This window comes from Rutidosis leptorrhynchoides, chromosome 10 (genome assembly GCF_046630445.1).
Source record: "Rutidosis leptorrhynchoides isolate AG116_Rl617_1_P2 chromosome 10, CSIRO_AGI_Rlap_v1, whole genome shotgun sequence".
Lineage (NCBI taxonomy): Eukaryota > Viridiplantae > Streptophyta > Magnoliopsida > Asterales > Asteraceae > Rutidosis > Rutidosis leptorrhynchoides.
In genome coordinates this window covers 9,048,357-9,065,677 of record NC_092342.1, presented here as the reverse complement: position 1 = coordinate 9,065,677, position 17,321 = coordinate 9,048,357, and the positions used below count along the sequence as shown (strand labels likewise).

Here is a 17,321-nt window from a genome sequence, read left to right as displayed (position 1 = left end):
AGATATCACCCAAAATGTGGAGATCAAGAAATTATAAATGTTTGTTTTGCGGATGATTTATTTATATTCTCCTATGCAAGTTCAGCTTCGGTAAGGGTGATTGCAGACTCTTTGAATGAATTTACGAGTTGTTCAGGGTTGGTCCCAAGTATCCAGAAGAGTACTGCATACTTCTGTAATGTGCCGGCGGGAATTAAAGCTGCAATTCGTTCGATGATGCCCTTCGATGAGGGAAGCTTGCCGGTAATATACCTTGGGGTTCCATTAGTTTCTTCCCGGCTTATGATTAAGGATTGCAAAATTTTGGTGGATAGGGTTAAAGCTAAGATTGATAATTGGAAGAACAAGTTCCTATCTTTTGCGGGTAGAGTTCAGCTTATTGTTTCGGTCTTTTCTTCTATGCAAGTGTACTGGTCATCTGTCTTTATTCTTCCGGATCAAGTTATAAAAGACATTGAAAAGTTGATACGCGGGTTTCTTTGGTGCCAAGGTACTTTGATTCGGGGTAAAGCTAAGGTCAAATGGGTAGATGTTTGTCTCCCGAAATGTGAAGGCGGTCTTGGTATAAGGAGTTTAAAGGTTTGGAATGTTGCTTTGATGTCTACGCATGTATGAAACTTACTATCCCGGAAGCAATCAATGTGGGTGAAATGGATCTTCTCATTCCGTTTACACACGTTGAATTTTTGGGAGGTAGATATTCCCTCAGATGCTAGTTGGGGATGGCGAAAGATCCTTGGTATTAGATCTCTTATCCGGCCTTTTATCATTCATAAGGTAGGTAATGGGGTAAACACCTTGGCATGGTATGACGTTTGGAGTGACTATGGCCCATTGATTGATATTATTTCTACACGTGATATTAGAAGAGATGGGCTTTCGAAAGATGCATATGTTTCTGAATTTTGTTCGAACTCTCAATGGGAATGGCCTCCTTCACGGGCCTCTAATTACCCGATGTTGTTTAATATTGAGTTTCCAGACATCTCGAAGCCGGATAAAATGCAGTGGCGAAATGTCAATGGGGACATGGTTGATTATTCTGTTCGAGTGGCATGGGACTCATTAAGACCTCGTGGTGGTGCTGTTCCATGGTATCACACTGTTTGGTATTCTCAAAATATCCCGAGGCATGCGTTCGCGGTATGGCTTTTAGTTAAGCAAAAATTGAAAACTCGTGATCATCTTCAATCATGGGACATCCAAAGACAAGGGGGAGCAGATTCGCTGACCTGCTTGCTTTGCAAAGGCCCTCCTGATTCACAAGCTCATCTATTTTTTGAGTGCCCTTTTTCTTTGCAGATTTAGAGTAAAGTGAAAGATCTATGCCTGATACGTTTTGTGTCCAACAATTGGAATGTTTTCGTTAACTTTATTTCTCCAGTTGCTCATCGTCGTGTGGCTAGAGTGGTGGTCGCAAAGTTAGCTTTTGCGGCGTCTGTTTATTTTATTTGGCAGGAGCGAAATAACAGGTTCTATAAAGGTGAATCGCGTTCAGTTGATCAATTATTCAAGGTTATTTTCTCAACGGTTCGTCTTAAGTTAATGTCCGTGAAATTCAAGGACTCGGTTCAAGTTCAACATTTGAAAGATCGATGGCTGCTGAGCTAATTCACGTCATGTTGTTTATTGGTCGTGTAGTTAAGGATTGGAGTTCTTCTTGGTTATCACTAGCTTTTGTTAGCTTTGGTAGTTTTGGCTTGTATTTAGATTACAGAGCTCTCTCGTGTAGTTACTGAACGTATTGTTTATCTTTTGTTTATTTATAATATTCACCGGGTGACCCCCCTTTTACCCAAAAAAAAAAAAAAAAAAAAAAAAAAAAAACAAATAGACACAAGGGTTTAAAACGTATAGTTTTCAGATAGTATATGTGTTTACATCAATTTGAGTTCGGTAAGAGATATAGTTGTTGGATCCAAAATGTGAATGTTAATTTAGCATTAGATAGTTTTTCCCTCTATGTCCATTTTTGTCATTTTACTCTTTTTTCAACAGCTCCAGCTATTTTGTCAAACACTTAAAATATTTAAAAAGTTCCAGCTAACAGCTAGCAGCTACCAGCTATCAGCTACCAGGTAACAACTCTAGCTAACAACTACTTTTCCCAAACATACCCTAAATCCTCCAACATCTAATGTACAAATAACACCTTTTACCTTAAGCCTAACGGCACACGAGCTCGACGGTTTGGTTTAAACCATTCAAAGTAAAAAAATGCTAGTACTAAATTGGGATTATAACTTAAAATGACAATAATAACTAACATGAGCGAACCAAAATAACAACCGGTTAGCAAAAAAATTAATATAATTATTTTTATTATAAATTCAACCGAACCTTTTCGTTCTGGTTGAGTTTAAAAGTACTAATGCATTCAATCGAACCATTAATCTTTTTTTTTTCTTTCAAACATTACTACTTACTAACATAACCTTCATTTTCCTTTTGCTATTTGCTATTCCTTTTTGGTACATCTTTCTTAAAAACAACATAATAAACGAATATGACAAGTATTCTAAGATGTATTACTAGTAACATCTTAATTTTAGACCTCTTTTGAGGATGTCATTGTAACGACCACCAATTCGTCTTGTGATTGTAATCGTTAAAGTTAATTAAAACAACAAACTTAATAAATCAAAATGAGTTTAAAGTTCAAGGCTAGTGAATGTTGAATGTTATCTTCTTAGATGTTGGTTTCAAAAGATACAACCCGTCATTCTATAAGCTTATGAATATAAGCGTTGTGAATAAATCAATTTACTTCCTTATCGAACACCATCAACATACACAGTACCATGTAGGACCAAAGCACACAAAGTGTTTCACACACGTGCAAAAAATATTACACATGATTGTTTACACAATTATAGAAATGAGTCATTCACATGTAGGGTATGTTGGGAAAAACTAGTTGGTAGCCGATTTAGCTGTTAGCTGTTAACTTGTAGTTAGTAGTTAGTAGTTAGTGTTAGAAAATAGGGTTGTAATTGATAGTTAGATTGGTTCTTGAATCGTGTAATCACTTTCTCGATTAAGTATTTCGACCCTACAAGCCTCGGGTATCACGAAATCCTAATCGGGATAAGACAAGAACAAAATTTGATTCCAAACAACAAGATTCAAAGAACTGTACACTTAAACAATATTTGTTTTATTTTGAACAAGCAGACGATGAAGGTGGATATGTCAAGTTTTGTTGTTATTATCACCAAACATAGGATAATCATGCAAGTATCTACCTACAAAAGTTGTTGATTCACCTATAATTTTTAGAGTTGTTTAGATTCTTTAGTTATTTATGTATTTACATTTGAAACTAGTGATTACTAATTTATTCAACATAATCACGTGCTTTTATGAATATACTTATATTTTCTTCCACTTTAATATATTTTCTTAGTTTATTATATTTTAGCACTTGCATTTTTATTCAAAGGCTAATGCTATTTGTGTATACGATTGTCAACATAATCTTAACTGAACTATCATTCAAGTGTGTCGTTTAAATAAATCCGTAGAGCTGGAGTTATGGGCCAAAATGAGTCTAGTATAGATGAAATTGGACTTCCAAATTGCTGCCCATAAAGGCTGCCCCTTGAATTATGATGCCCGTTCATGGTTGCAAAACTCAGATGACTCGCCCGAGTTCTCGGCGATAACTCGACAAAATTGTCCAAACGAGAAATCGGTGTCTAACTCGCTCAATTACTCGGTCAACGCTGGTCAAACAGTGGTCAACGGCGTCGAAAAACTCAGATGTTGCCTGAAATGTTTAAAGAGGAGGAAGGAGAACAAGAAAAGGAAAAGGAAGAGAAGAGAAGAGAAGAAGGGAACAAGTCAAACATGTCATGAATTAAGCCGGAATACAGTTTCTTGTAGCAGATTTTTAGGGTTTTTAGTTACTGTATACGGATTAAAAGGGAAGGAAGCGTGATCTTGATTTTTAGGGATTCTAGATCCGGTACAATGTACAGATCTTGATTTTTATAAAGAGTTAATATTTTATTTTTCTTTTTGAAATGACAATAACAACGCCTCAACTTTTATCAAACTTTAATAACAAGAACTAATTTGATAATCACTCTTGAACCTTTAACAAAATGACAATAATAGCCCCTATTATTTATATATTATCAAAAAATATATATTTATATTGAAAAGTCAACATCCGAGTTCTCCCCCGAGTCGTCGAGAACTCCTCAAAAACCTTCGGCAGAAACCTTCTGCCGAGTTCTTACTGAGTCGCGAGTTTAACAACCTTGTGCCCGTTACCATCGCACGCCCTCCACGGAATCAGGCGCGGCCCTTTCTAAGACTTTTAAATAGTTTATTCCCATCTTCATGTTATACAAAAAAGGATCTTTCACTAGTAAAATACATTTTCGGCATATCGTTAAGTAAAAAAGAAAAAGAATAAAAATAAAAGCCAAACCACACGAAATGAGAATAAGCATAAACACACAATTTCTTTAGTTAACATCAATTCATTAAAAATATGGTTTCAGATGCAGGTTTAGAGAACGCAAAACGGTTTCTAGCGACATGGTTAATCGGAGGTCTGGTAGCAGGTCTATCAGTGGTGGCCTTACACACCGCTTTACCGGAACTTTCACCGATAAACATAATTTCAAATCACAGAAAGAAGAAAAAGAAACCTATACGCGTGTATATGGACGGTTGTTTTGATATGATGCATTACGGTCACTGTAATGCACTCCGTCAAGCTCGTGCACTCGGAGATCAGTTAATTGTTGGCGTTGTTAGCGATGCTGAAATTACTATAAATAAAGGACCTCCGGTTACACCTCTTCATGAACGGTATGTGTATTCATCTTTAATTTTGATTCGATTTCATGAAAATAGGTTACTTGTGAGATCGAGGTTTGCGTGTGATTCGGTGTAAATGCTGTGTTTAATTTTGAGATTGATGTGAATGTTGATTTTGAGTTGTAGATTAGGTTAAATGACGTGTTTGTAGTTTGTTTACTAGAATGAGTTTGATTTGATTTTATGAAGTTAGGTTATGTCTGAAGTCTGATTAAGTGCAATGCTGTGTTAATTTGAGTTTAATTTGGAGGTAAATGTGGATTTTAATTTCTGGATTAGGTTAAGTGTTTGAAGTGTGGAGGTGTATATTATATTGTAGATTGGAGATGCATCATATACTGATATAATTGATAACTGATGCATTTGGTTTGATTGATATTAGTGGAGTGATAAAACAGTAGTCTAAACTTTGAAGTACTTAGGTGAATAGTTTCGGTGCTTTTGCAATGCTAGGTGTTGGTTATGATGAAATTAGGTTACATATGACGCCGGCGTTTGTATAATTCGCCATAAAGCTGTGCATTTTAAATATCCTTTTTGTAGTTAAATGATACTCCCCCGTTTGAGAAAGATTGTTCGCCTTACTATTTATGTATGACTCAAAACAATTGTCTACTTGCAAAAAAATTAAACTCCCCAATATACGCTCATTTATTACTATGTTTCTTAAATAAATTCAGTACATAAGAAGGGCACAATTGACATATGAAGGGAGTGTGTAGTTGATGTATTGTTTTGATTGACAAAGACGTAATTGTTTCTAGATTAGGTTACATTTGTCGGTGGATATGTAATTTATGCAGCGGGAAGGAGTAGGTTGCACTCTACTCTAAATAGGTGACTTGTTTGGTACTTGCACAATGGTTATTGTTTGGAGTTTATTTGGCATTGATACATTGTACGCAGGGGAATGTATGATTACGTAAGTGTGATCGTGCGTAGTGAATTAATTGCGGTGATATCAATATATTATACTGAATGATGTTATTAAATTGTGAAGCAGCATGTGCCACATAGATGGAAGTCCTTCGAGCTTTCATGTTATCTATATGTAGTTTTGAATGAGTAATAAAAGGGTAAGAGTGCATAGCTATTTATAGGAAGTGGGTCAATACTTGATGCCATAGATTGACTTAACCACAAAGTATGCATTGATTTATTATTTTTTCTTCAATTATTATTCTAGTTAACTGATATAGTACTACCAATAACGTTAACTTTTTTTGAAAGTTCACCTTTCTCCTCCTTCCCACCACCACCTCTCCACCCTTACTCCTCCTGTCTTCACCAATCCATCTTCACCGTTCCTCTTTTTAACCTTCACCTGCCATCTTTAATTTCCCCTTTCATCTCTCTACCCTTTCTCCTTTTCATTTTCACCTGCCATCTTTATTTTCATACTTCACCTCCACTTTTTTTTTTTTTGTTTTCATCTGCCATTGACGATCTTAATCTATCTACACCATTCCGTCTCCACAATTACTCCTTTTTTCCTCAACCCCAACCTCCCAAGTTTTCCTTTCTCGTTCTCTGGCCATTTTAACCTTTTCCGGCATTCTGATTTCAATCTCTCTTTCCTTTAATTTTATCTTTTTCTGCTGTCCTTTCTCCGTCTTAATGCCTCACTCAGCTCCTTTGTCACCTCCAATTTCTTCAAACCCTATCTCCTCCCCACTCCCATTGCTCAATGTCGTTAACCGTGTGTCACCGAATAACCCTAATCAGCAGGAGAAGGTTCTGTCGGATCAGCAAATTAGAACGATCTTTATAGGAAGGATTGTCAACTCAGTGACTCGACATATGATTGAGTCAGTTTTTTCTAAAGTGGGGCCATTGTCGGAGTTAAAATTTTGGCCCACTCGTAGATACGCTTTCATCACTTTCGTTGAGAAGGTTGATGCTCAAAAGGCCACGGGTTGTGTATTTTTGGTCGTCCAATTTTCGTTGGGAGACCACGCAAATCAAACACAGGTAGCTTTGATAGAGCGAAGGTTTCTTCCGGTGCTAGATTACGTTGCAAAATCCACCCTAATGTGTCGGTCATGGACCGCTCAAATCTTACAGTTATGTTGGTAGACTTCGTCCCATTGACGGACACGAAGGTATCAAGTTTTTTGATATCATGTAACGCCCATGTGTCTCGGATTAGCAAGTTCGGTCCTTTTGGATGTCTTTGCGTTTGTGGAGACTTGATTAGTTATAATAATGTTATCAATTCTTGCTCCAATGCCTTTGTTTTGATTGCTCCTTTCGCGGATTTGGGTTCTAAATTCTTCCGTTTTGCGTGGCTTGAGATTACGGGAATCCCAGTTAATTGTGCTTCTATGGAGAGCGCAACGAAAGTAGCTGCTTTATTTGGTGATGTTATTACAGTGGCGGATTCCTCTTCGCAATTAGATAATGTTGGATCATTTTTTGTCTTCGTTAAATCGACTAGCGTTAAGCACATTCATGATTTAGTCGTGGTCGATGTGGAGGATTCTTTTTGCTCTAGAAGTGATGTTTGGGTTTCCGAGATCTCGGATTCGTCTAGTGTGAGTCGTATCTTTAACTCGTTCGATCACAATTTGTTGGTTTCTACCAATCGTTTCGTGGTTTCGAGTGGTCCGTTGGTTGATGAAGTGGTTCAAAGTGGCGGTGTGACAACAAATTCTTACCAACCTAAGACGTGGTATGTTTCTCATTTTAATGAGGTGAATAATGGCTTGAAGAGAACCTCCCTTTCTGTAAGTGATGTTGCTACTGTTTCAGTTTGTGATGTTCAACCAAGTGTTCATTCTTCTGGGTTCAAATTTGGTTCTATAGATGAAGGTGTTTTGAACAAGGCTGGTTTGGCTTCTAATAGTGATGTTTTAAAAGAAAATTATCCCACTGTTTGCGATGTTAATTTTGAAGATACAAGGAAACAAATGGGTGATAGAAATAGTAGTGTGGCAGTGAATGTTGTTGAGCCAATAAGGGAAATGCATGCAGTTAATGATGGGACCAACGACGTTTCTTTTGATGTGTCGGAGCCGAATGATGACAATATTACTTTTGCGGTTAGATTAGATCGATTGAAGAATGAAAAAAAGAAAAAGAAGGAAGAATTGTTGGCAAAAAGAAAGGTTGAATCGAACGTTGAAATGCCTAAACCGATTTTAATTGGTCGTAGTGGAAGATGTTATTGTGATTGCGAGGTTACCTCGTGTGACGGTTTTTGTAAAGCCTGGTATGTTTTGAATAAGGATGTTTCAAGATGTTTATTTAGTGATGTTAACCCGCATTCAAGAAAAAAGGCGAAGGCGGCTTCCACTTCCGATGATTATAAGCTTAAAGATAACATTGACGACTTGGATTACGGGGACGCAATTCAAAACTTGTTTATGGGTCCTCAAGATGGAAAAGATGGCGGCTCATCGGCAATCGGGCGAGGTAATATGTCCGCGGAGGCTTTCGCGGCATTCGATGTTATGAAGACGCGGTTAGCCGGGGAGAGTGCACCGGGTGATCCTAGTGTGTTATCTTACAAGATAAAGAACCGTTCCGAGAAGAATTCTTTGAAAGAGACGACCAATGGAAAATTAAAAAGAGCAGGTCCTCGAGGTTGATTGTTTCGGTTCGTCTTAGTGTTCTTCGGTTGGTTTCCATCCTTGTATTTTCATGTATTATTTCATTTTTGTTTGGTTAATATGTTTGTATGGTTTTCGGGATGTTAGGGAGCTCGCTTATAGATAGTTTTTGTTTTAATGGTTTCTTTTTAGGTGTGAGGTTCCCGTTTTCTCTTGTCCCTTTGTATTCCCTGTTGAGGGTATTTTCCTTTGAAAAACGTCCTCGTTTCTATATGAGTATTCGTTTTTTTTCGCAAAAAAAAAAAAAAAAAAAAAAAAAACTGATATAGTACTCCTTAGTTCCCTAAGAAAGTTTTAAACCATGAATAGTATGCACATAGATACATAGATAGGTAACCATCTTTGTCATTGAATCAATGTAAATGGTTATAGCATCAAGTATGCAAAAAATACGGTTTTCACTTTTTTTGTTTTTTAATAATATTAGGATGCTTATGGTGAGTGCTGTTAAGTGGGTTGATGAAGTAATTCCTGATGCACCTTATGCTATAACTGAAGAATTTATGAGGAAATTGTTTGACGAGTACAATATAGATTATATCATTCATGGTGATGATCCATGTATTCTCCCTGATGGAACTGATGCGTATGCCCTTGCAAAGAAAGCTGGTCGCTATAAGCAGATTAAACGAACAGAAGGTGTATCAAGCACAGACATCGTTGGTATGCATTATTCCTTGTTTTAACTTAGGTTTAGAAATTAGATTCTAGTTTAAACTAGTAAAGAATATTATGTACAAGACTTGCACCATATTTCGTCCAAAAAGTGAGAGAAATTGGTACCAGTAAGGCGTAGCATACAAATGAGGAATGTCCTTGTGTATGTTTCCCCATATCTTATATTGAGATTAAGTTGTTGGTGCATTTATAGTTTTGAATTGTTTTGTAATGTGACGACTACAGGACGGATGCTTTTATGTGTTAGAGAGAGGCCTAGTAGTGAGAGTCCTAGTCATGCTTCCTTGCAAAGGCAATTTAGTTCTGGTCATAGCCAGAAATACGATGATGGTGGCTCCGGCAGTGGGACCCGCGTGTCTCATTTTCTTCCTACATCTAGGAGAATTGTTCAGTTTTCCAATGAAAAGGTGCTAAATGCTTAAGCATATTTAATACAGTAATTTATTTGTTGTTTTACTCAATTATTATAGTATTTATGCTAATATTGTTATTTTTGCAGGCAGCTGGACCCAACTCTCGCATAGTTTATATAGATGGTGCATTTGATCTGTTCCATGCTGGACATGTGGAGGTGGGTTCCTAACTTAAGTTCATATTGGCTTATTTTAATTCTAATTAACGGTTATATTTATATAAGTTGTGAAACCTAAGATCTTGTGTTTTTGCAGATTTTAAGACTTGCTCGTGAGCTTGGAGATTTTTTACTTGTTGGAATTCACACAGATCAAACCGTGAGGTAATAATTTATAATGATAATGATGTCAATTTTTATATCACAAAGATCAAACCGTGAGGTAACTATCTTGATTATTTTCGTAACTTATTGATAAATATTTCTTTTGCCATTTTATTGCTCTCCTTCAGTGCCAATAGAGGAGTGCACCGTCCGATCATGAATCTCCATGAACGAAGCTTAAGCGTTTTGGCTTGTCGGTATGTGGATGAGGTCATTATTGGTGCTCCATGGGAGGTCTCAAAGGATATGGCGAGTTACATCACAATTCAAGTTTTTAATTTGCTTCATGAACACAATATACCTTTTATTCCCTTTACTTACTGAGCAAAGGGAACAAGTTTTACCTTTTATTTCGATCCTCAAGCTCAAACACGCTCTTTATAATTTGATATTGATATGGATTTATGTGAACTTTTTCAATTTTTAATTTTTTTGATGTGTACTGCTGACTGCAAAGCGTGGTACATCTTCAACATTATTATCAAAAAATGCTAATAAAATTGCTAATAAATGATGCAGATCACAACCTTTAATATCTCTCTGGTTGTCCATGGGACTGTAGCTGAAGATGATGATTTTGGAAAGGTATGTAAAGTTTATACAATCGGTGGCCTTGTTTTGTTTCGAGATTATTTTTTACTCTAATTAATAACATGATGTGGGGTCCACCTCAGGATAATCGTGATCCGTATGATGTTCCAAGAAGTATGGAGATATGTAAAGTGTTAGAAAGTCCTCTGGACATTACTACTAGCACAATAATTAAGAGGATTGTATCAAATCAGGAAGCATACCAGGTTCTGTTACTTTACCTTTTGAGATACATACATCTCTTTATTTATAAGCACAAAAATTAATGAATAAATAATAAGATTTGACAAAATAATTTCTTAGACCCCTTGTATCGGTTGGGGAAGGAGGGCGTGGGTGATGAGGTGGCAGCAGGCGCTGCCTCTCTTGATCCGTATCGAGGCGTTGCTGAACCAAAAAAAAGGTGGCGTCCGTGGGGCTGCAACGGGGTAGGCAACGGTGTTGTTTACTTTTTTTAATTTTTTATTAATTTAAAAATATTATTTTATACCCCTTTTTAATAACTAATCCAATTATATTTTTACACATCATCACAATACTTCCAACCCACACCAAAAACCCACACCACCACTACTCTACAAAAACAACCCACACGTCCTAGTCATCAAAAAGGTACAAAAAGCAACCCACGCCCCCGACCACTACAAATAGTCTTATATACATGAAGTACTTATGAAACTATCATTTTGGGACATTCCGAACACTCTACCCTAAACGGCTGCAACACCTTTTATACAGTTAATCATTTGCTTACTGCTTACACATACGATCATTATAATTGCTTAGGTTGGTTTATGCTAACTTTTATCCTTTTTTTTTTTTCTTACTTTAGAAACGTAACGAGAGGAAGGGAGAAAGTGAGAGGAGGTATTACGAGGGTAAGAGTTTCTTTGCGGATGATTAATACATTTATACATACAAATGAATCCAGATATAGAAAGGGTATTTATGCAGCTGAGTAGTGAAAGGCTAATCTCGCCGGACACATTTTTGTTTTCATGGTGTTGGGAGATTGGTAGTTGAATCTTGACTTGATTGCATGTAGGATTTATGTAGATTTCTTATGCAATGTCTTACCGGGCTAAAATTTGTTTCCTAATCATATTGCTATTCGAATAAACCTTTTTATATATCTCCTATTAATTAATGTATTCCTTTAAAGGTTTAAGATTAACAGAAAAATTTGCCGTGGTCAACTGTTCAAATGCTTGTACAGGTAGGAACTAATGCTCGTACAGGGATCTAATTTAATCAGTGTTTCCGTTTTATGTCTGTACTACTGTGGCAAAACAAGCATTTATGTAGATTTCTTATGCAATGTCTTACCGGGCTAAAATTTGTTTCCTAATCATATTGCTATTCGAATAAACCTTTTTATATATCTCCTATTAATTAATGTATTCCTTTAAAGGTTTAAGATTAACAGAAAAATTTGCCGTGGACAACTGTTCAAATGCTTGTACAGGTAGGAACTAATGCTCGTACAGGGATCTAATTTAATCAGTGTTTCCGTTTTATGTCTGTACTACTGTGGCAAAACAAGCCTGTGGAAACACTTGTTTTGAGTTTTAAAGTTTTAGAGTAATTGTTGTGGTGGTGACAAAGATTATGTTCATATTTAATATAAGTTTTCAAAATAATACTCGTATAATGTAAGTCGTATGCTTTAAACATATTTTTGGTGACAACCCGTTTACCTATCCTTTCAAAGTTGAGACCATACAATTAGCAAGTAGACTAATTTATGTCTATCCTTTCAAAGTTGGGATCATATGCTCCGTAATGAGTAAGTAGGCTAATTATGTGAAAATATATTAAGTTCCTGAACGCGCCAAGATGAAATTCAATCCCCAATTCACAAGTAGATTGATGATTAATTTATTTTAAAATTGATTTGATTACTAAATGCACCAAAATGGTTATGATAATGCTTTCAGCAGTCAATAACTTGATATTGCAAGTAAAATGCTACTCAAAGCATGAGTGTTTATAGTTTTATATATTTGCATAAATAATGTTTTATAATATTTTTAAATTTTTTTTAATGGCAACCTTTAGAGTTGGCATTGGCATTAAAGACTAAAGAGCAACTACCAACCTACGAATAACCGTAACAATCACATGAGGCATGAGGGAGTTATTGTAATATGAAAGGGGAATATACAATTAAATTGAAGTTACCCTTTAATTGGTTGGTAGTTACTCAATGACAATGACAAGGTTGTCATTAGAAAAGTTAATTTGTTTTTAATTTTTTTTTTTTTTTTATCTATTTTTTTAATTTTTTTTCAAATTAGAAAAACACACAATAGGTATGGATATCTAAACTACACCCATTTAAGCTCTCTAAAAAGGTTACTAAAACATCACCCATAACGAGAAATAAAAACTACAAGTAACCCACCTGGTTTCACTATTTTTAAAAAAGCACACAGGTGTATACAAGAAACCTGCACAACGAAAACCAATATATCTACACACTTCTATTTAAATGTATGTATGTAGCTACTAAAATCACCTGTTTCCCTTAACCATTCAACAAAGCAATACCAACTTTTACTTAACATTCCTTATCTAACACGGCAGGCTGCTGAAACTCCAGGACCAGGAGAGCGGTTTGGGTGTCGTGACCGACATCCACCGCTACTTCCGACAGTCGGAACCAACTTCTGACCCATTTGGTAATCTGAGAACCCGCCACTGCCGCCACGGATTATGGGTGATATTGGAACGTCAAAGGTGCTGCCGCTAGCTTGTAGCGGCTCTAAAGTCTCGACCACATCAGTCATTAAAGGTCTTGCTTTTGGGTTGTTGCTTGTGCAGTAGTAAGCCAAGCTGCAAGCTTTCTGGGCTGCCCGAATTGAGTACTGATCTTCTAGTCGCGGGTCGATAATTAGTAGCATTTTGTGCTTTTCCTTTAGTTTGGGCCGGGCCCAGTCCACTAAGTTCTGTTCCTTGCTTGGTCTTGTCTTGTCCACTGACTTCCTTCCTGTCAGCAACTCCAAAAGAACGACACCGAAGCTGTACACGTCACTTCTTACGGTAAGATGTCCTGCTTGGCATACAAGAATCATGTTACAGGTTTGTCTTATTGGCCAAAAGAAACGATGAACGAAAACAAGAAAAACAAACTAGAAAAGAAAAACAGTTCACGCATGTATAAACGTTAGGGGGTAAAATGGGTAATTCATACAGGTTAGCTAATGGGCGAAACAGATTCAGTTCAATACCCGGATGTTCTAACACTGGGACGGGTTGCATTATGTTAAGCGGATAACATTTATTGTGTACCATCTTCCAGTTTAGTAACGAATTAATATGTCAAATCTTATTCCAAGATATTTATTAAAATACACTTGCTTATGTCATGGGTGAGGGTGACTGTTATCCGTTCGACCAATTTCATATAAATGGAATGGAAGTTTCTCCTTCATATGCATATATATGTAAATTAGGTTAAAATAGTTTAACAGTGGAACTAAAAACTAAGATTCTCATAATCTATCATGTATACTTGTATGATGTATCCCTCACTTATATTGGTAAATTTCCTCTACTAACTGGTACAACGTTCCAACTTACATAATTTTTTTACTAAAAATGCCCCAGTGTTTAACAATTGACTACTTCGACGATGATGTAATATACCACATATACTAAACAAAAAAAAAAATCACTAGGAGCATGAATTTTGCATAAAATAGGGTTTTTTATAAAATTTTACGCAGTTGATCAACCTGTTTCTATAAAATGAAAATTTTACAAAAGATATTTGTTTCGACTCGTCTATTTTGAGTTTATCACTATTAAATGTGTGAAAATGTAACTCAAATTGTAATTATATGATTATTATCTACAGAATAAAAAGGTAGTAAATGTAGAGATCATATTAGTTACAGTTGAAGAGTGTACCAGTCATAACATACTCAGGAGCAGCATAACCATATGTACCCATAACCCTAGTTGATACATGGGTCTCATCCCCTTGAGGTCCAGCTTTTGCAAGCCCAAAATCAGCTAATTTAGCCGTATAATCCTGTAAGTTCACACTACTTGTTTAGCCACTCTGAAATATATGACATAAAACAGAGTAACTTGAAAGAAAAATACAAATGATTACGTAAACATACTGAATCTAATAAAATGTTTGAGGTTTTGAAGTCTCTATAAATAACGGGTTGGTCAGCATCGTGTAGGAAGGCAAGACCTTTTGCTGCTCCATAAGCAATCATCATCCTTTTTGACCATGACAATGGCGCAGATGCTTCTGCAAACCACAAGGAAACACAACATATGTTCAAACAGATATATTTTCATTTATAAAACGAAAAAAAGGTACACAGATACAAACATATTAAGATACATTTTAGTATTGTATATATCCATCTGCATATACCCATCTACACATAAATGCATGTATCCAAGTATGCGTTTTGCCTATACATGTACATATCTGTATGGAATATTGTAGTTAATGTAGACACGAATTGGTGTGATTCCCGAAGGCCGAATTGAAAAAATATAATTATGATAACAGTACGGATACAAACATATTAATGTAGACACGAATTGGTGTGATTCCCGAAATAAATTATAGCTTTTGATAAAGAAAAGGAAAAATATAATTATGATAACAGTACGGACGAGGAAACGATAAAATATTAAAACTAGCGCTTGAAGACAAAGATTAGATGACGTTAGCATGCATGACGACAGAAGGTTTGAAATGCCAACAACGCATTTAATGGTAAAAAGGTTGTTAAGACACATCTATCTATTAAGTATATGTTTGTGAACAAAATTATTCCAATCAGTGTCCTAAAGATAATTGCTATGCATTGATTTTTATTTTTTTGGAACATCAAAGAAAACTTTATTAACATATGGAACTAAAAAGACACTAGATACAATGTGGGAAGCTAAAGACGAGCATGAAAAGGAGACAACCGACCCACAAAACTACCAATATAGAACATATAAGAAACACCGATAAAGTATATGTAATATTTACTAGTGCATTAACCAAAAGTCTAAAACAATATTATTCGTCTGTTTGACGCTAGAATAAGAAGGAATGCGGCTGAAACCCCTAGGTTAACTATGACTCTCACTCGTGTAAAACCTAATTTTATCGCTGCCATAATCACAACACTAACAACTGATATTTAATAATGTTTGACGTAATTTTTACATGTGCTAATCCCAGAGCTAGAGGAAGGACAAAAATGATCAGTATCAGTAAGCATATGAAAAGGGCATAGGAATGAGGAAGATACGTACTTCGGAACAAGTGATTTTCAAGGCTGCCACGGAACATGAACTCATAGACAAGCAACCTGTGATCATCCTCACAACAATATCCTATCAACTTCACCAAATTGGGATGTCTGAGTTGACCAAGTAAATCAACTTCTGTCTGTTAAACAATAATGCAAAACAAATTCAATCCTAGATATCAATCATGAAATGTAATAAAAAAGACAACAAAAAAGGCAACCAAAACTAAGTTTACTATAAAGGAGCAGGCAGTAACTCACCAGCCATTCTTTATGGCCTTGAAGTCCTTCCTTATTAAGGACCTTGACTGCAACAGGTAACGATTTGAGACCAACCCTCACATTTTCATCGATATAACCTTTGTAAACAGTCCCAAATCCACCTTCCCCAAGAATGTAGTCAGACCTAAAGCTTTTAGTAATGGTCTCAAGCTCAAACAACGTGAACGAAATAACATGCGTATACAGCAGAGAGTTATTTCTAGAATCCTCAATAATGTTCATGTTGTTACGAGGTGTTGAAGGATCACTCAGATTCGAAAACGACCGACTGTGCTTCCTCTCCAAACTCTGATTTTTTCCAGATATAACCTGCAGCTGATTACCTGAACTCCAATTACAATTCAACATAGGTTTAGTAACTCAATTTATGAACAATTTTCACCATCACAAAAGCTGGCTGAGTTATTAACTCAGGAACAAGTAACAAAAATATAACCTAAATTATCAAAATCAATTGTATAATAATCACAATTAACTGCACACCGATTACAACGCAACATAACTTCAGTTATAAAATCAATCAGCATTCATCACAACACAAATGCAGGATGAATTATGAACATTGCAACAACTAACTTAAATTCTCAAAAACGTTCATATTACAACAATCAATCACACACCGATCGTAATTCAACTCAAATTTAGCTATCAATTCAACATTAATCATTAAAATCACAAATGCAGGTTGAATTATAAACATCGCAACAAAATTAAAACCTAAAATTACAAAATCGTATACATAATCACAAAAAATATGCCCTAGATCTGTGCAAAAACGAGATTACCTTGCTGATGAGCATTGGAAGCAACAGCAGAATCTTCTCGAGTGCCGCAGTTTCCCATTGCGAAATTGAAATTGATCAACAACAATAGCAATTATGAAACAGTGAGAGTGAATTTATACAATTTCATTACACAATGTATATGTATATATATAGTCGATGATATGATATGATAGTATGATATGAGTGGGGAGGGGCCGAGGGGGTGTTTGGTGTGATTCCCGAAGGCCGACACGCAGTGAGTCAGTCAGTCACAGTCACAGTCACGCAGTCCACACTCGCATGGATTTAAGTTTGTATGTCACACAATTTTTGCATATGAAAAGGAGAAAAAGGTCTGACTCTGGTTGGACCGGATCACATTTATCTTGCTTTATTTGTTTAATCAAGTGTTTATACTTTTTATAAAAATTGAATACTCTTTAGAATAAGAAAAGGAGTATAATAAGGAGGATTTTTAGGAAAATGACGTGCTTTATTGAAGATAAAGTTTTCTTATTTTTTCGTGTGACTAAAAGAGATTTTAACTTGG

At 35.9% G+C, this 17,321-nt stretch overlaps 2 protein-coding genes across 2 annotated transcripts; one reads left to right on the top strand and one right to left on the bottom strand.

Moving 5' to 3' along the window:
- Window positions 1–4,407: 4,407 nt before the first annotated feature.
- On the top strand, window positions 4,408–11,658 carry LOC139873473 (ethanolamine-phosphate cytidylyltransferase-like). The gene is made up of 9 exons (XM_071861403.1): window positions 4,408–4,824; window positions 8,872–9,107; window positions 9,348–9,529; window positions 9,622–9,693; window positions 9,791–9,858; window positions 9,987–10,107; window positions 10,378–10,443; window positions 10,533–10,655; window positions 11,282–11,658. Exons 1-9 carry the CDS (start codon window positions 4,502–4,504, stop codon window positions 11,351–11,353), a joined length of 1,263 nt encoding a protein of 420 aa, XP_071717504.1. The 5' UTR covers window positions 4,408–4,501; the 3' UTR covers window positions 11,354–11,658.
- Window positions 11,659–13,019: 1,361 nt separating this feature from the next.
- On the bottom strand, window positions 13,020–16,850 carry LOC139873475 (probable serine/threonine-protein kinase PBL8). Its single transcript, XM_071861405.1, has 6 exons — window positions 16,818–16,850; window positions 15,987–16,322; window positions 15,730–15,865; window positions 14,580–14,716; window positions 14,362–14,485; window positions 13,020–13,501 (listed from the first exon to the last, which is right to left on the bottom strand). The coding sequence occupies exons 1-6, from the start codon at window positions 16,848–16,850 to the stop codon at window positions 13,020–13,022; spliced, it is 1,248 nt and encodes a 415-aa protein (XP_071717506.1).
- Between the last annotated feature and the right edge of the window lie 471 nt (window positions 16,851–17,321).

What these genes read in the sequence shown, in the direction of transcription:
- LOC139873475 (XM_071861405.1), bottom strand. Translation starts at nt 16,850, where the DNA reads ATGGGAAACTGCGGCACTCGAGAAGATTCTGCT. An exon ending in GCACTCGAGAAGATTCTGCT is followed by an intron (nt 16,323 to 16,817) that starts GTTGCTTCCAAT and finishes TCAGGTAATCAG; the next exon opens with CTGCAGGTTATATCTGGAAA. An exon ending in TGAAAATCACTTGTTCCGAA is followed by an intron (nt 14,717 to 15,729) that starts GTACGTATCTTC and finishes TGTGGTTTGCAG; the next exon opens with AAGCATCTGCGCCATTGTCA.
- LOC139873473 (XM_071861403.1), top strand. Translation starts at nt 4,502, where the DNA reads ATGGTTTCAGATGCAGGTTTAGAGAACGCAAAACGGTTTCTAGCGACA. An exon ending in GTTACACCTCTTCATGAACG is followed by an intron (nt 4,825 to 8,871) that starts GTATGTGTATTC and finishes TAATAATATTAG; the next exon opens with GATGCTTATGGTGAGTGCTG. An exon ending in CAAATCAGGAAGCATACCAG is followed by an intron (nt 10,656 to 11,281) that starts GTTCTGTTACTT and finishes TTCTTACTTTAG; the next exon opens with AAACGTAACGAGAGGAAGGG.